This window comes from Leuciscus leuciscus, assembly GCF_965113295.1.
Source record: "Leuciscus leuciscus genome assembly, chromosome: 23".
In the NCBI taxonomy this organism is placed as follows: Eukaryota; Metazoa; Chordata; class Actinopteri; order Cypriniformes; family Leuciscidae; genus Leuciscus; species Leuciscus leuciscus.
The window spans coordinates 31,869,794-31,894,620 of record NC_138747.1 but is presented as its reverse complement, the minus strand read 5'-3'; the positions used below and the strand labels follow the sequence as shown (position 1 = coordinate 31,894,620).

General features: G+C 42.9%; 1 protein-coding gene and 1 long non-coding RNA gene across 2 annotated transcripts in view; both read left to right on the top strand.

Annotated features, from left to right (window-relative positions):
- cdk4 (cyclin dependent kinase 4) overlaps positions 1–20,128 on the top strand; it is a 30,145-nt gene extending 10,017 nt beyond the window's left edge. Inside the window, exons 3-8 of the mRNA XM_082156605.1 lie at positions 5,935–6,070; positions 12,494–12,661; positions 12,948–13,057; positions 15,612–15,662; positions 15,743–15,878; positions 19,532–20,128. Coding sequence (XP_082012731.1) covers positions 5,935–6,070; positions 12,494–12,661; positions 12,948–13,057; positions 15,612–15,662; positions 15,743–15,878; positions 19,532–19,606 — 676 coding nt within the window. The 3' untranslated portion in view covers positions 19,607–20,128. The remainder of the gene's footprint in view (positions 1–5,934; positions 6,071–12,493; positions 12,662–12,947; positions 13,058–15,611; positions 15,663–15,742; positions 15,879–19,531) is intronic.
- Positions 16,335–19,109, top strand: LOC309488377. Its single transcript, XR_014202099.1, has 2 exons — positions 16,335–16,835; positions 16,904–19,109. It is a non-coding gene; the product is annotated as an uncharacterized lncRNA (long non-coding RNA).
- Positions 20,129–24,827: the final 4,699 nt, after the last annotated feature.

Below are 24,827 nucleotides of genomic sequence, written 5' to 3'. Positions count from 1 at the left end.
ACAATTTCAATGTTTCATTGCATTTTTTATGTAATAAATTGATGTAGGCCAATTCAGAATGATTTCAAAGAAACACAAGTGAACCTTTTATTAACAGTAGAATATATTTCCCAACACTTGAACATTTCTTTTAGCTCATATCAAAAGATTCATCACTTTTTTACGAAAAACGTATAACAAATAACAGTAACATTGTGAGAATGTGGGAAAACCTCTTTTCCGCGAGATATTGAAGCCAAAAATTATCCTTAATTTTTAATTGATGTAAAACGCGTTGCGGCAGCATGCAGACATAGGCGAGACGGCTCGCGCGCCCATTGGCTGCCCTGTCGCAACTGCAGCAGCCTATCGAGAGAGGCCCCTCGTGACGTCAGATCCAATGAGGGCGCTTCACGCCCACTGCGTCACATCCCGCCGAAACGGGCGTGCTTGGGCCTATAAATATAGCTCGACAGGCTGTAGAATCTGTTTTTTCATCGACTAAGCGAACCAGAGCGTGTTGCATGCACGGCAAAGATACGCAGTACTCGTTCCCTCTTCTAGAGAGAACCGAGGTTACGTTAGTAACCGAGTACGTTCTCTTATGAGAGGTCTCGTACTGCGTAATATCTTGCGCTAGGGGAACACAGTGTAAAACGCTGTGCGTGCTGAGATCCAACACCAAAGTCCCAAGGGCAAGTGCCCAGGGATCATATAGTGCATGATCATCAGGGACTCGCAGAGAGTCCAGGAAAGAGGGGCTGGAACAGCATCATTCCTGTAATAAGTAGCGTCCTATAAGGAGCAAATTATATCACTAGTGTTTCACACAGTCAGGGCGAAAAACTCTGCCTGGTCTGATGAATATTATGCGTCTTACACACTGCCCATAAAGTTATTTAATCGATCAGCGAGCTGCGCTCGAGCAGTTTCAGTATTCTGAGTTGATAGCCTCGGGCAGACAGTACTGATTTTTAGATCGAAAGCAGCTTAGCCTACAAGGCGGGAACCTCTAGGTTATAAAACCTTATAAATGTAGACGGGGAGGCCCAGCCTGCCGCCATACAGATATCTTGCAAGGCAATCCCACTAGACCACGCCCACGACGAGGCCATGCCTCTTGTGGAGTGCGCTCTGACACCTAACGGGCACTGCAGGCCCTTAGAGGCGTAAGCCAGCGCTATAGCGTCAACTATCCACCTGGATAGACTGTTTCGAGGCAGCTAGTCCCTTAGAACGTCCGTTGAACGAAACAAAGAGCTGCTCTGTCTGTCTGAAAACAGTCGAGCGAGACACATAAGCCCTTAATGCCCTGACCGGGCAAAGAAAGCTTGCGTCCTTCTCCTCATTAGAGGCCGGCAGGGCCGACAGGGAAATCATCTGAGCCCTAAACGGTGTGTTGAGGGATTTAGGAACGTACCCGTGCCTTGGTTTGAGTATGACCCTCGAGTCATTTGGCCCAAATTCCATACACGTTGCGCTCACTGAGAGTCAAGTGAAAGACAAGTGTTTGAAATCTATTGATTGGATTGGCTCGAATGGGGCATCTTTCATGGCTTCCAAAACCGTAGAAAGGTCCCACATGAGAACTGAGGGAGGTCTGGAGGATTCAGCCTCTTAGCTCCTCTAAGGAAGCGAATGACCAGATTGTTTCTTCCAAGTGACTGGCCAAGCGTCGGTTTAGAAAACGCTGCTATGGCCGCCACGTAAACCTTGAGCGTGGATGGGGTTCTGCCCTTATCCAGTAGCTCTTGCAGGAAGGAAAGAACCTCCGTCACCCCACAGTCTGAGGATGAAAAGCCACGAGCTGTGCACCAGCTAGAGAACCATTTAGAGGAATAGAGCCGTCTAGTAGACGGGGCTCTAGCCTGCGTGATCGTCTTTAGCACTCCCACCGGGAGGTTAGCGGGTACCCGTAGATGGCCCACGCATGTAGGGACCAAAGCTCAGGGCGAGGATGCCAGATCGAGCCCTTGGCCTGAGAGAGGAGATCCCTCCTCACTGGTATCGGCCATGGGGCAGTGCTCGTCAGCTGCATCAGAACCGGGAACCAAGCTTGGTTCGTCCAGAACGGGGCCATGAGTAGCACTGAGCATCCGTTTTCCCTGATTCGCTCTAATACCTGAGGTAGGAGCGTGACGGGGGAAAAGCATAGAGCGGGCAGCGGGGCCAGATGTGGGCCAGACAGTGAGCGTGTGACAGTGAGCAAAAACTCCAGACAGTGAGCGTTTTCCTGAGACGCAAACAGGTCTACCTTCGCTCTGCCGAATGTCTTCCACAGCAGTTGGACTGTCTGTGGGTGTAGAGACCATTCCCCTGTCGGAACATTGTCCCTGGACAGTCTGTCTGGTCCCACATTCAGGTGGCCTGGCACGTGCGCTGCTCTCAGCGAGCGCAGATTGTGCTGAGCCCAGACCAAGAGGCACTCCATCAACCTGTAGAGGTTTCGGGACCTGATACCTCCTTGGCAATTTATATAGGCTACCACTGACATGTTGTCCGAACAGACCAAAACATGGTGTCCTTTTATCAGAGGACAAAAACGCCTAAGCGCGTTGTCGACTGCCATAATTTCCAAGCAGTTTATGTGTAGAAGCTTTTCCCGTTCTGACCACTGGCCGAAGAACGGTCTGCCCTTGAGCAGCGCTCCCCATCCCGAGGTGGAGGCGTCCGTAGACACCACCTTCACACTCGAGGAAGTCCCCAGGCTTACACCTGAACGGTACCAATCGGTCTCTCTCCAAGGTTTCAGAGCTCAGACATCATATACTCTCACAGTTATACCTTTCCCTCCTCTTAGCTAGGTTCTCCTCTCTAGCTGCAGGATCTGCCCTTAGCTTTGCACGGAAACGTGCACCCCTCTCCTTACTAGAAAGAGGCATCTGTAATTAATCTGTAAGAGGCATCTGTAAAAATGCTTGAAATAGGCAGAAATATATTATATATGTTAATATTAATTCATAGTAGTTGTACAAACTATATATGTGATAAAACAATTAAGAAATAACTAAATAATTCAGTTAAATGCTCTGTGTCATATGGTATAACAACATGTCATATGGTAAAATCGTTTGTCCGTATGACATTTTTTGTTTGCCCTTATGACAGTTCCATGCTTTGTCCATTATAACAGGCAGTTGCTTGGCCACCTCCTTCCACCTTTACCCTTGACCTTGACTTTTAAACTTTATATTTCACCTGTAAATCAATATTTTTTCAAATTTTAAATGTATTAAACCCTTTTTTGACGTTTGACCATATGACACCCAAATCTGTGACACATGGTAACACACTTGGAAAAGGTGAAATTACCTGAAATTTAGGAGCAAAATCTTAAAGTTACTTTAAACTTGGCTGGTCTTCAGGGGTCCTCTGAGTGATGTCATCACATGTCACATGACTTAAGTCATTAATATTCAGTTCCAAAATGGCTTCCAAACTTTGTTTTACCGTATGACATAGGGAAAATGTGTCTTTGCGGAACAATTTGTTTTAGATACTAATGACATTTCTTTAAGGTCTATCTCACTGACACTTTAATATGCTTATCTTAAGACTTGAATAAATATGCCAAATGAAAAATTTGATGATTTTTAAACATTTTTAATCATTTTAAATGCAATTGTCTTAAATAACTTTAAGTGAATTCCGTTTGACCGTATGACATTTGACCACATTAATAGTCTAAAAGTTACCTATTTTTGAATTTTTCACACAATTATGAACAGTGAAGAGGACAAATGATGTGAGATTAAAGCATATATATAATTTTAAACCTATTTTATATAAATATATAATATTTATTGCTCCTGGAAGTGCAAATCAGTGCGGCACGTCACTGACCCAGTTGTGTGTGTGTGTGTGTGTGTTCAGGCTCATGGACGTGTGTGATCTGTAGTTGTGTGTGTGTGTGTTCAGGCTCATGGACGTGTGTGATCTGTAGTTGTGTGTGTTCAGGCTCATGGACGTGTGTGATCTGTAGTTGTGTGTGTGTGTGTTCAGGCTCATGGACGTGTGTGATTTGTAGTTGTGTGTGTGTGTGTGTGTGTGTTCAGGCTCATGGACGTGTGTGATCTGTAGTTGTGTGTGTGTGTGTGTGTGTGTGTGTGTGTGTTCAGGCTCATGGACGTGTGTGATCTGTAGGTGTGTGTGTGTGTGTGTTCAGGCTCATGGACGTGTGTGATCTGTAGTTGTGTGTGTGTGTGTGTGTGTGTGTGTGTTCAGGCTCATGGACGTATGTGATCTGTAGTTGTGTGTGTGTGTGTTCAGGCTCATGGACGTGTGTGATCTGTAGTTGTGTGTTCAGGCTCATGGACGTGTGTGATCTGTAGTTGTGTGTGTGTGTGTGTGTGTTCAGGCTCATGGACGTGTGTGATCTGTAGTTGTGTGTGTGTGTGTGTGTTCAGGCTCATGGACGTGTGTGATCTGTAGTTGTGTGTGTTCAGGCTCATGGACGTGTGTGATCTGTAGTTGTGTGTGTGTGTGTGTGTGTGTTCAGGCTCATGGACGTGTGTGATTTGTAGTTGTGTGTGTGTGTGTGTGTGTGTGTGTTCAGGCTCATGGACGTGTGTGATCTGTAGTTGTGTGTGTGTGTGTGTGTTCAGGCTCATGGACGTGTGTGATCTGTAGTTGTGTGTGTGTGTTCAGGCTCATGGACGTGTGTGATCTGTAGTTGTGTTGTGTGTGTGTGTGTGTGTGTGTGTGTGTGTGTGTGTTCAGGCTCATGGACGTGTGTGATCTGTAGTTGTGTGTATGTGTGTGTGTTCAGGCTCATGGACGTGTGTGATCTGTAGTTGTGTGTGTGTGTGTGTGTGTGTTCAGGCTCATGGACGTATGTGATCTGTAGTTGTGTGTGTGTGTGTTCAGGCTCATGGACGTGTGTGATCTGTAGTTGTGTGTGTTCAGGCTCATGGACGTGTGTGATCTGTAGTTGTGTGTGTGTGTGTGTGTGTGTTCAGGCTCATGGACGTGTGTGATTTGTAGTTGTGTGTGTGTTTGTGTGTGTGTTCAGGCTCATGGACGTGTGTGATCTGTAGTTGTGTGTGTGTGTGTGTTCAGGCTCATGGACGTGTGTGATCTGTAGTTGTGTGTGTGTGTGTGTGTGTGTTCAGGCTCATGGACGTGTGTGATCTGTAGTTGTGTGTGTGTGTGTGTGTTCAGGCTCATGGACGTGTGTGATCTGTAGTTGTGTGTGTGTGTTCAGGCTCATGGACGTGTGTGATCTGTAGTTGTGTTGTGTGTGTGATCTGTAGTTGTGTGTGTGTGTTCAGGCTCATGGACGTGTGTGATCTGTAGTTGTGTGTGTGTGTGTGTGTGTGTGTTCAGGCTCATGGACGTCTGTGATCTGTAGTTGTGTGTGTGTGTGTGTGTGTGTGTGTGTGTGTGTGTGTGTGTGTGTGTGTGTGTGTGTGTGTGTGTGTTCAGGCTCATGGACGTGTGTGATCTGTAGTTGTGTGTGTGTGTGTGTTCAGGCTCATGGACGTGTGTGATCTGTAGTTGTGTGTGTGTGTGTGTGTGTGTGTTCAGGCTCATGGACGTGTGTGATCTGTAGTTGTGTGTGTGTGTGTGTTCAGGTTCATGGACGTGTGTGATCTGTAGTTGTGTGTGTGTGTGTGTGTTCAGGCTCATGGACGTGTGTGATCTGTAATTGTGTGTGTGTGTGTGTGTGTGTTTGTGTGTGTGTGTGTGTGTGTGTGTGTGTGTTCAGGCTCATGGACGTGTGTGATCTGTAGTTGTGTGTGTGTGTGTGTGTGTGTGTGTGTGTGTGTGTGTGTTCAGGCTCATGGACGTGTGTGATCTGTAGTTGTGTGTGTGTGTGTGTGTGTGTGTGTGTGTGTGTGTGTTCAGGCTCATGGACGTGTGTGATCTGTAGTTGTGTGTGTGTGTGTGTGTGTGTGTGTGTTCAGGCTCATGGACGTGTGTGATCTGTAGTTGTGTGTGTGTGTGTGTGTTCAGGCTCATGGACGTGTGCGCCACCCTGAGAACGGACCAGGAGACTAAAGTGACTCTGGTGTTTGAGCATGTGGATCAGGACCTCAGGACGTTCCTGGAGAAAGTGCCGGCGCCAGGATTACCCATTCACCAGATCAGAGTAAGACTCGCTCAAACACTGCGCTAGAGATTCGTCCAGTCATGCTGATCCAGATGATCATTGTGTCATATTTCACCTCTAATGTAGATCAAGTGCAAATGTTTGTTTGTGGTTCAGGGATTTCATTAGTTAGATGTACAGTGAAGGAAGTTTGAGTTTCAGACGTCGTCTACTACAGTCCAACCTTTTCTGTCAAACCCTGTGGTGTAAAATATGAAGATCTAACCGTTCATTTCAAAAATCATTATTTAATTCAACAGTAGCATGAAAACACTGCGCTAGTTTGAAGGAGTGCACTACCATTCAAAGGTTCGGTGTTAGTAAGATTATTTATTTTTATTCTAAATATTTTATTCAGCACAAGTCACAATAAAGACATTTATGATGTTACAAAAGTTTCTATGTTAAATAAATTCTGTTGTTTTGAACTTTAAATATGAAGCAGCACAACTGTTTTCAACATTGATAATAATCATAAATGATTCTTGATCATCAAATCATCATATTAGAATGATTTCTGAAGGATCATGTGACACTGAAGACTGGAGTAATGATGCTGAAAATTCTGCTTTGATCACAGGAATAAATTACACTTTATTATATATTCACATAGAAAACAGATGATTTAAATATCAATAACATTTCACTGTTTTTACTGTATTTTTGATCAAGTAAATGTAGCCTTAGTGAGCAGAAGAGATTCTTTCAGAAATATTCAAAAATCTTACCAACTCCAAACTTTTAACATTAAATCATGCTAACCTATTCTATTACACCTGATAAACAAAATGACAACAGCAGCATATGACCTGTGTAATATATTTTTGATTTATCTGAGAGTTGATCTGCCATGTTTGTTTCCAACTCGTCCATGTAAATGAATTCCTCATGATACGAGTCCTTTAACATTCGTCTCAAAACATACAGTGGGTACGGAAAGTATTCAGACCCCCTTACATTTTTCACTCTTTGTTATATTGCAGCCATTGGCTAAAATCATTTAAGTTCATTTTTTTTCCTCATTATTGTACACACAGCACCCCATATTGACACAAAAACACAGAATTGTTGACATTTTTGCACATTTATTAAAAAAGAGTATTCAGTATTCCTAAGTATTCAGACCCTTTGCTGTGACACTCATATATTTAACTCAGGTGCTGTCCATTTCTTCTGATCATCCTTGAGATGATTCTACACCTTCATTTGAGTCCAGCTGTGTTTGATTATACTGATTGGACTTGATTAGGAAAGCCACACACCTGTCTATATAAGACCTTACAGCTCACAGTGCATGTCAGAGCAAATGAGAATCATGAGGTCAAAGGAACTGCCTGAAGAGCTCAGAGACAGAATTGTGGCAAGGCACAGATCTGGCCAAGGTTACAAAAAAATTTCTGCTGCACTTATGGCTCATTTCCACTGAGCGGTACGGTACGGTACGGAACGGTACGCATTTATTTGCGTTTCCACTATCAAAAGTTGTGAATGGTACCAAAATGCCGAACCGTACCGTACCACTTTTTAGGTACCCTTCCATTGGGGTACCTAGCACAGTGGTACGGTACTAAAAGGTGGAGCTAGACTCACTGCAGGACGTTGATTGGTTGACAGAGAATCGTCACTTGCGCGTGCTACACAGTAGCACCTCAATGCAGTACACGAGATCCGGGGGGCGGAGTTGGATCCAGATATAAGGGGTGGAGATTGGTAGGTTTAGGGGTGGGTTTAGGGATTAAGGGGTGGAGATGGGTAGGTTTAGGTATATGTAAGGTGGGAGGAGTTGGATCTAGATCCGACTCCTCCCCGTGGATTTCATGTTCTGCAGTGAGGACCATCTCGTGCTACAAGGGGAATGACAACATAAGAAGCGCCATTTTTTTTAATATACAGTTTAATATAATACTACTGTTACTGTGTCACGAAATGTAATTTTAAGAGTTTTTCAGGCGAGAATGTAGTTGTTTAAAGCTCAAATCTGTGGTTTATTTATAAAGATGATTGTAGTTTACTATGTTCTTCTTCGCGCGAAAATGACGTCGATCGAAAAACCACGCCTATCAAGTAAGGGTACTGTTGGCAGTGGAAACGCTAGCCAGATCATGGTTAACAGACCCGAACCGTACCGTACTGTCCCGTACCGTACTGTCCCGTACCGTACTGCTCAGTGGAAACGAGCCATTAAGGTTCCTAAGAGCACAGTGGCCTCCATAATCCTTAAATGGAAGACGTTTGGGACGACCAGAACCCTTCCTAGAGCTGGCCGTCCGGCCAAATTGAGCTATCGGGGGAGAAGAGCCTTGGTGAGAGAGGTAAAGAAGAACCCAAAGATCACTGTGGCTGAGCTCCAGAGATGCAGTCGGGAGATGGGAGAAAGTTGTAGTAAGTCAACCATCACTGCAGCCATCCACCAGTCGGGGCTTTATGGCAGAGTGGCCCGACGGAAGCCTCTCCTCAGTGCAAGACACATGAAAGCACACCTGAAGGACTCCAAGATGGTGATAAATTAGATTCTCTGGTCTGATGAGACCAAGATAGAACTTTTTGGCCTAAATTCTAAGCGGTATGTGTGGAGAAAACCAGGCACTGCTCATCACCTGTCCAATACAGTCTCAACAGTGAAGCATGGTGGTGGCAGCATCATGCTGTGGGGGTGTTTTTCAGCTGCAGGGACAGGACGACTGGTTGCAATCGAGGGAAAGATGAATGCGGCCAAGTACAGGGATATCCTGGACGAAAACCTTCTCCAGAGTGCTCTGGACCTCAGACTGGGCCGAAGGTTCACCTTCCAACAAGACAATGACCCTAAGCACACAACTAAAATAACGAAGGAGTGGCTTCACAACAACTCCGTGACTGTTCTTGAATGGCCCAGCCAGAGCCCTGACTTAAACCCAATTGAGCATCTCTGGAGAGACCTGAAAATGGCTGTCCACCAACGTTTACCATCCAACCTATCAGAACTGGAGAGGATCTGCAAGGAGGAATGGCAGAGGATACCCAAATCCAGGTGTGAAAAACTTGTTGCAGCTTTCCCAAAAAGACTCATGGCTGTATTAGATCAAAAGGGTGCTTCTACTAAATACTGAGCAAAGGGTCTGAATACTTAGGACCATGTGATATTTCAGTTTTTCTTTTTTAATAAATGTGCAAAAATGTCAACAATTCTGTGTTTTTCTGTCAATATGGGGTGCTGTGTGTACAATAATGAGGAAAAAAATGAACTTAAATGATTTTGGCAAATGGCTGCAATATAACAAAGAGTGAAAAATTTAAGGGGGTCTGAATTCTTTCCGTACCCACTGTACATCATCACTTCATCAGAAGGGTTTGAGAAGTTTTAAAAATGAAATGAAGCAATGAACCTTCACCCATTTTCTCACAACATTAAACACAAATCCATATTTTCAAACTAAACTCACAAAACCATTGACTCTTCTGGCAAAGTCAAACAACTGCTTCAAAACCATTTCACCTGTACTCAAAATCAGCCAATGTTTTCAGATCAGACACATACGGGTCGCTAATATAAGCTCTACAGATTATTCATGAGACACTACATCGAAAACATCAATCAATCACAACTGTGTTTTAGATGTTTAACTTTTGCCTCTTTTATTTAGTGTTTTGTGACACAAATGTATCAGTGCAAAATGTGTTTTAGTGAGTGAGAATGTGTTTAGAGTTTTGCTAAAAGACTGCACGAGATTTGCTAACGGTCTACCTGCCTGAACTTGTTTAAGGTTTATTTCTGAGCCCAGGTTTCAGTTGGTCAATGGCTCAGTCTGTTTCAGTTCCTCAAACCTGCAACGCTCCAAAAATGCGCCTGAACACACACACTCGTTCTCAGTCCAGCAGCCCAAGGGCCACAGATCGACGCCAATGCATTTGCTATTTAAACAACGTGGCGCAGGACGTGAAATGAAAACTGCGTCGGGCTGAAACTAGCAAAACACACTTGCGTTGCGCTTGGTGCTGCAGTGCACAGAGATAGGTAGACTTGTAGTCAAGACCGCCTAAACCGAGACCAAGACACTACCAAGACCAGAGGGAATCGAGACCAAGACTGACCAAGTCAAGACCAAGACCAAGTCGAGACCAAAGGGAAAAAAAAACAGACTAGTGTTGAAGCTAAGCAATAACTTGTATGAATTCAAGAACAGCAGCATACTAGGGTTCAGCCGCAGTTTAGGCTACATTCAATACATATTAGACGGTATTACTTCAACTACACAGGCAGAACAATACAGAGACAAACCATGTCATGTGTGTGACTGTGAGCTCACTGTAAATGTTTTTGCAGACTGGGTGAGATCAACTATGTGTAGCAATTGCATGACGGCTGTTACTGCACTATTAGAGGATTGAGACTCCCTTAACTTTTGTGTACTGTTGAGGACTGACATGACTGGTACTGACTGGTTCATCTGACAAAACATCAAACACCTCCAACACCACCTTGCTCCTCCAACAACTGTCTAAAGAATGAGAAATATGTAACCAATTGAAATTATACTTAATGTGTAGATGAAATCGTAACATCAAATTAAAGATGTTTAGTCAACACAACGGAGATATGCAGATGATATTTAAAAGACCATTTATTTAGTCTAACACCATCTTAAATACAATACTGTAATCAAACAACAAACACACACACACACACACACACACACACACACACACACACACACACACACACACACACACACAGAGAGATATCAAAGACACAAATTCATCTAAGCAAATGCCTGCCTATCTGCCGATTTCGGAGTCTCCAAATGAATCCATTCTGCAACTTTTAAATACATAATAAAATGTTTAAAAACAAAATTATAGGCTTAAGTGCAGGATCCGAAAGTTGGTCGTTTTGTCGCTATGGTTACACACACACTGGTTTTATTTGTATAAATGCACACCGTTGGCGGTGCGCTCAAAGTCATCTGTCAGTTGTGCAGTTACCTAAAATCTCCTGAATGAAGTTAAAACCCATCATGTCACTGAAATGTGTTTTTTAAATCAAGTGATCAAAGTGCTCGTTGCCGCTGCGATCAGTGGCGCGGATAAAGTGTTTTCTCGTGTGGTTCGCGCACACGCCGCACTGTCTTCACTCGGACGCGCGCTTCAATCTGTTCCGTTGCGGATAATAATGTTGCATTATCGAACGTTGTGTCGTCGTGGATATTGTAGTATTGTATTTTTTTAAATATGTGTTTAAAAGGTTTTCAGACAACACATTTGTTTTGATTAAAGTCATATTACACACAAACCATAGTTCAAAATAATAGCATTTATCTGAAATAGAAAGCTTTTGTAATTATACACTACTTTTAAAGAAATTAAAGAAATTAATAGCCTATTTTTATTCAGCAAGTACATTTATAATGTTACGTTTTTTTTTTGTTTTTTTTCTCGGATAAATTTACTTTGAACCTTTTATTCATCAAAGAATCCAGATTTTTTATTTTTTTTACATTAATAACAATCCGAAATGTTTCTTGGGCAGCAAATCACATCAGTGTATTATTCCCTCAGGACGATTTCATGCTTTCTTGCGTGGCTGGATGTATGTTGGACTCACAATAATCACGTTGTTTGAATTCGTTAAAACTGATTTGCCGAAATCAAAACCCAGTCGGACAGTGAAAGGGATTTGCCGTTAGCGCGAGTCCGGATCGAAGCGACCAGACAGCGGAGGATTCTGTGCGCAAATCAAACAATGATTTGTCCCAAAATAATAATTAATTCTCAATTTAGAGTTTGTTATTCGTATGGTCTGATGCGCGTGAGTGTGGACTGTGATTGGATGATGACCGGTGTCGTGATCAAGTGTTGCTGTTGTATCAGATTCAGTCATACATCAGTGGTTAGATCAGCGTCAATAAACGGGACAACGGAGGTTCCGAACGGGACAAATACATTTCTATAGAAATCTTGCACCCTTTTGAACGAAGTTAAACTGAGAGAGCGTGCCGTTCACAGACACCAGAATGAACGAGTTCACGTTCATCAGGCAGTAATAGAGTACGTTCAGTTCACGTTCGCCCAAAATATGAACGAGTTCATGAACTATCGTTCAATGAACGCGTTCAGGCACAACACTGCCCGCCCCTTACCATAACCACCAGTTTAACACACTACTAACTAACTCAACCAGGCCCCGCCCCTTTATTCTGCGTATTAATTATTATAATGAGGAATATTGTGACGTGTTCGTTCCCGGAAGAAACTCAAGACTACAATGGAGGCGTTTCAGGAGTTCAGGAACACTAACACTGATATAGAGAAGAACTGGAGCTTTCATCATCAAACAGCAACACTACACACTAAAGTTACTTGACAATAATTGCACTCTAACAAGGCCACAGTAAAATAAAGTGTAACCGGATGTTATTATCAGATGTACTGTGTGTGTGTTTGCAGGACTTGATGCAGCAGTTGCTGTGTGGTTTGGCGTTCTTGCACTCGAATCGGGTTCTCCATCGGGATCTGAAGCCGGAGAACATCCTGGTGACGAGCAGAGGACAGGTGAAACTGGCCGACTTCGGTTTGGCTCGGATCTACAGCTGTCATATGGTGCTCACACCGGTGGTAAGAGACGCGTGGCTCGTACACATACACTCTCACACACACGCACACACACAGACTCTCACTCACACACACTCAGACACATGTTTGATGGTGTTTCCTCCGCTCAGGTTGTGATGCTGCGGTATCGCTCTCCTGAAGTGCTTCTTCAGATCACATACGCACACACACTCTCTCCGACACACTCAAACACACAAACACACACACACACTCAGACACACTCACACACACTCACTCAGACACACTCACACACACTCAGACACATGTTTGATGTTATTTCTCCACTCAGGTTGTGACGCTGTGGTATCGCTCTCCTGAAGTGCTTCTCCAGACCACATACGCCACACCTGTGGACATCTGGAGCACCGGCTGCATCTTCGCTGAGATGTTCAGACGCACGTGAGTCAGTGATGCTCGTAATGCAGTGTGTGTGTTTATGTGTGAGTGAGTGAGCGAGTGAGCGTGTGAGCGTGTGTGCGTAAGTGAGTGAGTGTGTGTTTGTGTGCGCATGAGTGAGTGAGTGAGTGAGTGAGTGAGTGAGTGAGTGAGTGACTGTGAGAGTGAGTGAGTGAGTGAGTGAGTGAGCGAGTGAGTGAGCGAGCGAGCGAGTGTGTGAGTGTGTGTGAGTGTGTGAGTGAGTGTGTGAGTGAGTGTGTGTGCGTAAGTGAGTGAGTGTGTGTATGTGTGCGAGTGAGTGTGTGTGTGTGTGTGTGTGAGTGAGTGTGAGTGAGTGTGTGAGTGTGTGTGTGAGTGAGTGAGTGAGTGTGAGTGTGTGTGTGTGTGCGTAAGTGAGTGAGTGTGTGTTTGTGTGCGCATGAGTGAGTGAGTGTGAGTGAGCGAGCGAGCGAGTGTGTGAGTGTGAGTGAGTGTGTGAGTGAGTGTGTGTGCGTAAGTGAGTGAGTGTGTGTATGTGTGCGAGTGAGTGTGTGTGTGTGTGAGTGAGTGAGTGTGAGTGAGTGAGTGTGTGTGAGTGTGTGTGAGTGTGAGTGTGTGTGTGAGTGTGAGTGTGTGTGTGAGTGTGTGTGTGTGTGTGTGTGAGTGTGTGTGTGAGTGTGTGTGTGTGAGTGTGTGTGTGAGTGTGTGAGTGTGTGTGTGTGTGAGTGAGTGAGTGAGTGTGAGTGTGTGTGTGTGTGTGTGTGCGTAAGTGAGTGAGTGTGTGTTTGTGTGCGCATGAGTGAGTGAGTGTGAGTGAGTGTGTGTGTGCGTAAGTGAGTGAGTGTGTGTTTGTGTGCGCATGAGTGAGTGAGTGTGTGTGTGAGTGAGTGAGTGTGAGTGAGTGTGTGTGTGCGTGAGTGAGTGTGTGTTTGTGTGCGCATGAGTGAGTGAGTGTGAGTGAGAGTGAGTGTGTGTGTGCGTAAGTGAGTGAGTGTGTGTTTGTGTGCGCATGAGTGACTGAGTGTGTGTTTGTGTGCGCATGAGTGAGTGAGTGAGTGTGTGTGTATGTGCGTGAGTGAGTGAGTGCACGCGTGTGTGTGTGTGTGAGAGAGAGAGTGTTCGAGTGTGTTTTATTAGAATCGGCACAATAATTCAGTTTTTGATTTCTTTGAACACATTACTATTGTATCAACAAAATCTAATTTTGCTCAATCTCTAATTCTGCATATCTATTGATATACAGTTGTGGTCAGAATTAATGGCACTCCTGGTAAATATGATCAAAAATGGCTGTAAAAAATAAATCTGCATTGTTTATACTTTTAATCTTTCATTCAAAAAATTCACAAAAATCAAACCTTTCGTTGAAGTAAAAGAATTGAAAGTGGGGGGTAAATCGCATTATGATATAAATGCTTTTCACCGAAAGACGCTGGCCACAATTATTGGCTCCCTGTTATTAAATACTTTTTGCAACCTCCTTTTGCCAAGATAACAGACCCCCACCCCCACAATGGTTGTCTATATGCACTGGAAGATTCCGTCCTAAAAACACATTAAACTTTCGTTTACAAAGACGTGAAACTCACCGAGTGGTCAGGGGGTGTTCACTGATATGTTCCATCAAAAATCGCTGAAAAAGATGCATTCCAACAGGTTTTATCGTAGTTTTTGTCCAACTCCATTGACTTGCTGTGAGACCGCAGCACCTTTACGGTATTACTCCGCCGCTTCTTCTTCTGCTTCTTCTGTGTATTCAATGAAATGCCCGTGGTTTGCTTGCAATTGGCAAAGGTGCATTATCGCCACCAACTGGGCTGGAGTGTCTATTATTCAAGCTCTCAACGGAAGAATCACGGGTGTGACGCGTTTGGCAAAATAGGTCCACAAAAGCGAAATAAACCTAAAATTCTCGGGACAGGAGCATGTGTCCAAATTTTAATCTTAACCGTTCTATTTCATCAGATACGATCTGTAAACAGGGCTTTAAGTGTAAAATACCGAACTTGTCCTTTAAGGGAATATAGGCCTTTGTGTTTCCTCATATTTAAACTCCTGTGAAACAAGAAGTCATAGCTAAACAATTTCATGTTCCTAGTCACCCTGGTGTGTTAAATAAAGGTAAATATTAATGGGAATATACTTCAGAGATATTTTACTCGTGATTTCCTTCCCACTTTCAATTCTTTTACTTCAATGAAAGGTTCGATTTTTGCCAATTTTTTTAATGAAAGATCAAAAGGATAAACAATGCAGATTTATTTTTTACAGCCATTTTTGATCATATTTACCAGGGGTGCCATTAATTCTGACCACAACTGTATTGGTAGCAAATGCATATTTCTTTATTGAATATATCATGCCTTGTTGAGTATTTTTAAACTTGTACTTTCCCTTGTTCCTCATCGAATGTGAACCGCTGCCTGTTTCATTCACTTAAACACATACAACTACTTTATGAATGTGTTTATGCAGCATTGCTTAATGACCTTTAATGTTGACCTTTCTAGTGCTCGTTTTGTCTAACCCTGTCTGTCGATGAGTTCGTTCATTAGTCGTGATTTCTGTGATCTTTCAGACCGCTCTTCTGTGGAGATTCAGAGGTGGATCAGCTGGGGAAGATTTTTGCGTGAGTAATAACACACACTTGTGTTAGAGAGACGCTGAACACACAACACATGATTAATAACGAGTCGTGTTGATTGACAGGGTGATCGGCCTGCCGTCTGAAGAGGAGTGGCCGAATGATGTCACTCTGTCCCGTCAGAACTTCAGCCCTCAAAACCCTCAGCCAATCACAGACTGTGTTCCCGAGATCAGCGAGAAGGGGGCGGAGCTCTTATTGGTACGTTAACAGTCAATATCCCTTCACATACAGCTAGTTTTACCAGAGAATGTCTAATAAGGGGAGAACTTCCACTCTCAGTAAACTTCCGGCTTCTAAACTGGTTGCAGTTCCACTCTGGTTCCATATGAGGGCGCTCACAGGACGAGTGCAGAATGAATGGAGGTCTATACCCCTCAAAATCCACTTTTCTCAGGATATAATTTTTTGTCTAGTAATTTGAATGTTGTATTCGAAAGGAGATGCAAAGAAATTACACATTGCTGAGTGTTAGATTTTTTAGAGTCACTTATTTGCTTTAAAAAGTCTTTTAAAATGTCAATGACGTCATACACATCGTACGACCAGAGATACTGATGTACGGCAATCCTTCAGTCACTTTGGTGCTTTCGCGCTCTGCACTTTCTTTTCTCTCGAGGCGTCGACAACACAGCTGACACAGGTAAGTTACACAACACAGCTGACACAGGTAAACACACAACACAGCTGACACAGGTAAACACACAACACAGCTGACACAGGTAAACACACAACACAGCTGACACAGGTAAACACACAACACAGCTGACACAGGTAAACACACAACACAGCTGACACGGGTAAATACACAACACAGCTGACACAGGTAAACACACAACACAGCTGACACAGGTAAACACACAACACAGCTGACACAGGTAAACACAACACAGCTGACACAGGTAAATACACAACACAGCCGACACACAACACAGCTGACACAGGTAACTACACAACACAGCTGACACAGGTAAACACACAACACAGCTGACACAGGTAAACACACAACACAGCTGACACACAACACAGCTGACACAGGTAACTACACAACACAGCTGACACAGGTAAACACACAACACAGCTGACACAGGTAAACACACAACACAGCTGACACAGGTAACTACACAACACAGCTGACACACAACACAGCTGACACAGGTAAACACACAACACAGCTGACACACAACACAGCTGACACAGGTAAACACACAACACAGCTGACACAGGTAACTACACAACACAGCTGACACAGGTAAACACAACACAGCTGACACAGGTAACTACACAACACAGCTGACACAGGTAAACACACAACACAGCTGACACAGGTAAACACACAACACAGCTGACACAGGTAAACACACAACACAGCTGACACAGGTAAATACACAACACAGCTGACACAGGTAACTACACAACACAGCTGACACAGGTAAACACACAACACAGCTGACACAGGTAAACACACAACACAGCTGACACAGGTAAACACACAACACAGCCTATACAGGTAAACACACAACACAGCTGACACAGGTAAACACACAACACAGCTGACACAGGTAAACACACAACACAGCTGACACAGGTAAACACACAACACAGCTGACACAGGTAAACACACTACACAGCCGACACAGGTAAACACACAACACAGCTGACACAGGTAAACACACAACACAGCTGACACAGGTAACTACACAACACAGCTGACACAGGTAAACACACAACACAGCTGACACACAACACAGCTGACACAGGTAACTACACAACACAGCTGACACAGGTAAACACACAACACAGCTGACACAGGTAAACACACAACACAGCTGACACAGGTAACTACACAACACAGCTGACACACAACACAGCTGACACAGGTAAACACACAACACAGCTGACACACAACACAGCTGACACAGGTAAACACACAACACAGCTGACACAGGTAACTACACAACACAGCTGACACAGGTAAACACAACACAGCTGACACAGGTAACTACACAACACAGCTGACACAGGTAAACACACAACACAGCTGACACAGGTAAACACACAACACAGCTGACACAGGTAAACACACAACACAGCTGACACAGGTAACTACACAACACAGCTGACACAGGTAACTACACAACACAGCTGACACAGGTAAACACACAACACAGCTGACACAGGTAAACACACAACACAGCTGACACAGGTAAACACACAACACAGCCTACACAGGTAAACACACAACACAGCTGACACAGGTAAACACACAACACAGCTGACACAGGTAAACACACAACACAGCTGACACAGGTAAACACACAACACAGCTGACACAGGTAACCACACAACACAGCCGACACAGGTAAACACACAACACAGCCGACACAGGTAAACACACAACACAGCTGACACAGGTAAACACACAACACAGCTGACACAGGTAAACACACAACACAGCTGACACAGGTAAACACACAACACAGCTGACACAGGTAAACACACAACACAGCTGTGAACTTGCAAAACCTACAATCAAATCTGAGATTTCTCAACGGCAATCGGGTGAAAGAGACACATTTAGCCGTCTAGCCCCATAGATTCCCATTCATTCTGCACTCATGGGCGATCGCCCCCAGTGGAACTCTGGTGGAACTACAACCACAATTCGGTACAATAGGACTTAATGGCCAGGCTCTCCGTAGACGGGCTCTGGTTTTACCATAGTAAAAACAGAAAACGAAGTAAATTAGCTTTTTTTTTTTTTTAGAGGTGAAGAAATTATCATATATACAGTACCGGTCAAAAGTTTGGACACATTACTATTTAATTAACATTTAAGTCTCTTACGCTAATCAAGCCTGCTTTTATTTGATAAAAATATATATATTGTGAAATATTATTATAATAATAAAAAATAAATCTAATATGCTGCTTAATATTTTTCTATAACCTGTGATACTTTTTTCAGGATTATTTGATGAATAAAAAGTTTTAAAAAGAACAGCATTTATTTAAAATAGAAATCCTTTGTAACATTAAACACTACCATTCAAGTTTGGGGTCAGTAATTTTTTCTTTATTGAAAGAAATGAATACTTTTCAGCAAGGATGTGTTAAATTGATAAAAAGGGATTGTAAAGACTTTTAATATTAAGCATAAAAAATACTAAGCAGCACAAATGTTTCTGAAGGATCATGTGACACTGAAGACTGGAGTAATGATGCTAAAAAATTCAGCTTTGATCACAGGAATACATTTTTTTTTTTAAGTATATTAAAACAGAAAACCATTATTTGAAACATATATTACAATATTACAGTTTTTTCTGTGTTTTTAATAAGAAAAATGCAGGCTTGATGAGCATAAGAGACTTCTTTCAAAAACATTAAAAATATTAAAATGTGTCCAAACTGTACACACACACACACACACACACACAAATAAAAAAAACAATAACTTCATGCTGAAATAAAAAATATATATATTTAAAAATTAACTTATTTTATTCCATCTGGTTGCAAGACGTCATTTATCATTTTCATTGATAGTTATGCTTTTTTATTTCAGTTTTAGTTTTATTTATTTCCAGTTAATATTTTGAGTGCTTTAACTTAAACCTATTTCAGTTTATAAGGCAACATTTCTAATTTTCATTTAATTTCTCCACTAATATTTACTACTTTGTTTTATATCATCTTTATTTGAATGAACAGAAATTTTTCTAATAGTTGTGTTTGAGGATAATAACCCTGATAATAACTGACTGTACACGAGTGAAGCTGAAGCGGCTCTGATCTGAATGTTTGAGTGTTTTTAACAGCTCAGATCATCTTGTGACCTTTGACCTCCTCAGGAAATGCTGACGTTCGACCCGCTGAAGCGAATCTCTGCGCTGAACGCTTTGGACCATCCGTTCTTCACAGAATGAGCGCTTCATTCCCATGATGCACTGCAGCCTGGGACCAGCAAGAGTGCTTCTCTACCACAAACTGAATATTCAACTGTAGCCGTGTGTGTGTGTGTGTGTGTGTGTGTGTGTGTGTGTGTGTGTGTGTGTGTGTGTGTGTGTGTCTAAATGTGTCTGTGACTGTAGTGAGCGGCTTCAGTGCCTGTGGTGTCTCGTACGTGATGATGATGATGATGATGAGGAAGATTTGAGCATTTGTTGGCCTGTGATGAAAGAATGGCATATTCCTCTTTGTTTTCAGTGTGAAACATTATCATTAGCAGGTGTAATGGTGCATTCCACTCTTCTCCCTCATCCAGCGTCTGATTCCTCTGAGAAACAAATGAACCGGCCCCTAAAGCTCACTGATCTGTAACCCAGGAACTGCTAACATCAGTGATCGGGTCGGGATCATGTCTCACGCCAAACCAAACGACCAGAAGCTGTCCACACCGATTTCTATTCATTCCCTTCTTACTCAAATAAAATGCTTTCATTTATAAATATGTGGTTTTTTTATTTTTATTAGATTATTCTTCATGCTCTAAAATCAGATCTAGTGATGACAGAGCTTTCAAATTAAATTAACTTTGTTCACGACATGTTGAAATTACCATAATTATGAGATGGCACACTAGGGGGGAGAGTTGCACACTAGGGGGGAGAGTTGCACACTAGGGGGGAGAGTTGCACACTAGGGGGAGAGTTGCACACTAAGGGGGAGAGTTGCACACTAGGGGGAGAGTTGCACACTAAGGGGGAGAGTTGCACACTAGGGGGAGAGTTGCACACTAGGGGGAGAGTTGCACACTAGGGGGGAGAGTTGCACACTAGGGGGAGAGTTGCACACTAGGGGGGAGAGTTGCACACTAGGGGAGAGTTGCACACTAGGGGGAGAGTTGCACACTAGGGGGGAGAGTGGCACACTAGGGGGAGAGTTGCACACTAGGGGGAGAGTGGCACACTAGGGGGGAGAGTGGCACACTAGGGGGGAGAGTTGCACACTAGGGGGGAGAGTTGCACACTAGGGGGAGAGTTGCACACTAGGGGGAGAATTGCACACTAGGGGGGAGAGTGGCACACTAGGGGGGAGAGTTGCACACTAGGGGGGAGAGTTGCACACTAGAGGGGAGAGTTGCACACTAGGGGGGAGAGTTGCACACTAGGGGGAGAGTTGCACACTAGGGGGAGAATTGCACACTAGGGGGGAGAGTGGCACACTAGGGGGGAGAGTGGCACACTAGGGGGGAGAGTTGCACACTAGGGGGGAGAGTTGCACACTAGGGGGGAGAGTTGCACACTAGGGGGGAGAGTTGCACACTAGGGGGAGAGTTGCACACTAGAGGGGAGAGTTGCACACTAGGGGGGAGAGTGGCACACTAGGGGGGAGAGTTGCACACTAGGGGGGAGAGTTGCACACTAGGGGGGAGAGTTGCACACTAGGGGGGAGAGTGGCACACTAGGGGGGAGAGTGGCACACTAGGGGGGAGAGTTGCACACTAGGGGGGAGAGTTGCACACTAGAGGGGAGAGTTGCACACTAGGGGGGAGAGTTGCACACTAGGGGGAGAGTTGCACACTAGGGGGAGAATTGCACACTAGGGGGGAGAGTGGCACACTAGGGGGGAGAGTTGCACACTAGGGGGGAGAGTGGCACACTAGGGGGGAGAGTGGCACACTAGGGGGGAGAGTTGCACACTAGGGGGAGAGTGGCACACTAGGGGGGAGAGTTGCACACTAGGGGGGAGAGTGGCACACTAGGGGGGAGAGTGGCACACTAGGGGGGAGAGTTGCACACTAGGGGGAGAGTGGCACACTAGGGGGGAGAGTTGCACACTAGGGGGGAGAGTGGCACACTAGGGGGGAGAGTTGCACACTAGGGGGGAGAGTGGCACACTAGGGGGAGAGTTGCACACTAGGGGGGAGAGTGGCACACTAGGGGGGAGAGTGGCACACTAGGGGGGAGAGTTGCACACTAGGGGGGAGAGTTGCACACTAGGGGGGAGAGTGGCACACTAGGGGGGAGAGTGGCACACTAGGGGGGAGAGTTGCACACTAGGGGGGAGAGTTGCACACTAGGGGGGAGAGTTGCACACTAGGGGGGAGAGTGGCACACTAGGGGGGAGAGTGGCACACTAGGGGGGAGAGTTGCACACTAGGGGGGAGAGTTGCACACTAGGGGGAGAGTTGCACACTAATGTAGATCTACATAAAGACATTGTAACATTTGTAAATTTTCAAAGTTTTAACTGATTTTTTCTTCATTGACAATCGAATTGAGTCGAAATACATTTTACAGGAAAATTTACATTTGTGGACATGGAATATTGCCATTAAAAAAATGCTTCCTACAGTTCTCCAAAAGACCTGTCACATATAATGCTCTTAATGCCATTACAATGTTTAATGTAAAATAATACAAATATTCACTCAACAACATTATTTGAATCATATCAAGTGACCGATATTGTTTTGGCATTTTTTTAATGTTTAAATCACGAGCAGCAGAAAGATTTTACAGTAGATATAAAACATGTATAAAGTTCCGGCGCTTTTTAACAGAGCAGGAGAAGAAATGAGTTCCGATCGAGGAAACAAGACTGGAAATGTAAGTATCAGTAGCGGTTTCTGGCCTTACATTTAACTGTAGGTATTAATGCTAGTTTATGATAAAAAAAATGTTAAGCTTTATATCCTAATCGCTGAACACAAACACAGACACACTTTTGTCAGAATTGTAATGTGTTGTAATGCTCTAATGATGAGTGACAGACTTTAGTACACACGACAAATGCATATCATCTTAGAATTTACTTATTGTAGTATTTATTGCGTCCGAATGTTGTTTTAGAATATTACAAGTTATGTAGGAATTCCAGGGAGGGGGAAAAAAGTAATGTCAATTCTCAGAACAAACAAATTAATAACTTATAACAGCACAAACCGTGTTTTTGTTGGAAGCATAACGTTACCGTCGTTCGTTATGGCCACTGAGACTCGGTTTCAGAGATTCACAGAAGTCGTTGAAGTGTAGATAACCCCTAGATAGAGCCTAATATGATTATTAAACTTTAAAATGCGATTATTTAATTAAATAAATAACACTGAACGAGTGAATGAGACGCGCTGAATGAAGATGCACTTTCTCTCTCTGACAGCAGATGGCGCTGTTTGTCGGCTAACATGAACTAATCATGAACACATGTATTTTTTTTATTAATTAATTAACATTCATTAACAAAGAATAACTACTGTATTAAATGTAGCTATTGCTCATTGTTAGTTAATATTAGCCTAATTAATTCATTAACTAATTCTTAACCAATGGGACCACCTTATTATAAAGTGTTAACTTACCTATTGTTCTTTATAGTTCTTTGGCACTTTAATCTGTTTTAAACATTTGCTTACTTTATAAAAAATGTTGTGTATTGTTTAATTGTATATTTAAAGGTTCAGAGTTATTTTTATTGTCAGTGTTATTAAACCTGTTAGGCGGACTGTAATATCCTCTACTGGACAACCTTGTCTATAGCATCCCATTTACTACACAGACAACACTTTATTCTAACCTAATTCAATGAAAGCCACACCATATAAGCTTCACTCTCAGAAAAGATGGCAGAAACGCTGTCACTGCGACGGTACCCTTTAAAATGATTCTAATATGTACCATTCAGGTTGTAAAATGTACACTTTTGATACCAATATGTACCTATGAGGTACTAATATGCACTCTTTAGGTATAAATGTGCACCTTTTACCTGTCTAGCGCCGCAGTGACAGCTTCTGTACCTTTTTTCTGAGATCGTACCACAATAAAAGCTTGATACCGTCACATGTCTATAGGCCTTATAAAGCTTAAACTAAAGTAGGACTATCAATTAGCTATTACATAATTATTAAAAACAGTTTGAAGCAGAAATATTTAAAAACCTTATAGCCTACTATTCTCATAATGTCTCTTTATATCCCCTTATTAAGATAAAACACATGTGAAAAAATAGGGGGGGGGGGGGGGGGGGTCCCTGCAGGAGAGGTTGAGAACCACTGAGCTAAATCAATAAAGGCTCAATTTACCAAGACCCTCTTGTTTCCCTTTTATTTTAAAATTGAACCTCCAAACAGGGTAAAAATCACAGTAAACAACCTTACATTACTCACTCATAATAAGCAACAATAATAAGTAATGAGTAATACATAAGTAATGAGAGCAACACAGTTTGTTGTGTTCGGCCTACTGAAGGAATCCTTTTTGAACGAATCGTTCTAATGAATGACTCCTCGACTCTCTCACTCACTTCTGCTTTGTCTCTGAATGAATCAGCCGTTTTCAACGAATCGATTGACTGAATGATTCAATGATTAACTCGTTAAGATTTGCTGCCACCTACTGGCGGTTTTCATTTCATTTTAGCTGAGGAACTGAAGGACGAAGATTGAATGCTGTTATTATGTTTCATGTTTTTATGTTTTCAGTAACAATAGTTCTGGTTAAAGACACAGTGATCGGCATCACATCCTCACTTTCCAATTTATTTAGTTTATTCTTAACTATTTATTTATTTCACTGCTTTTCTTTAAAATTTTGGTGAATAAGGTGAATATGCATTCAAAGTATTGACGTCATTTCTTGGCCAATGAGACTAGTTGTGGGCGGAGCGACACGTGTAGCCCCGCCCCATTCTCGTCTGACTTGCTTCTCCACTTCTACACCAGGGCTCAGTTGTTTGAAAAATAAAATGACATGAAATTATATGTATAGGCAAAAACAATGGGATTTTTATTGGGAAATAGATTTTGTGGTTTCAGGATTTTTTTTAACCAAAATTTGTATAAAGATGATTCTCAACTATGTTATGAAAGATATAACGGAATTAATTGATACACCATTTTACTTTATATGCAATATGTGGGTAAAATTGCCATAAATTAATATTCCCATTCAGTGCAATGTATCTATACACTGTATCTAATGTGCACATTAATGTGTTCTTGTAGCAACATTTAATGATAAAAGAGGAGTAATAGCAACATTTTAATAATAATATCTAATATTTCAAAGGAATATTGATGTATAATTTATTTCCATATTCACTTGTTCTGTCTCCCAGAATGCCTGATAAACATCCTGATGTCCTCTACAGTGGACGTGTATGAAATCAATGCCCTGTTCAGGAACAGAAAGTCATTTTTTGATTTGA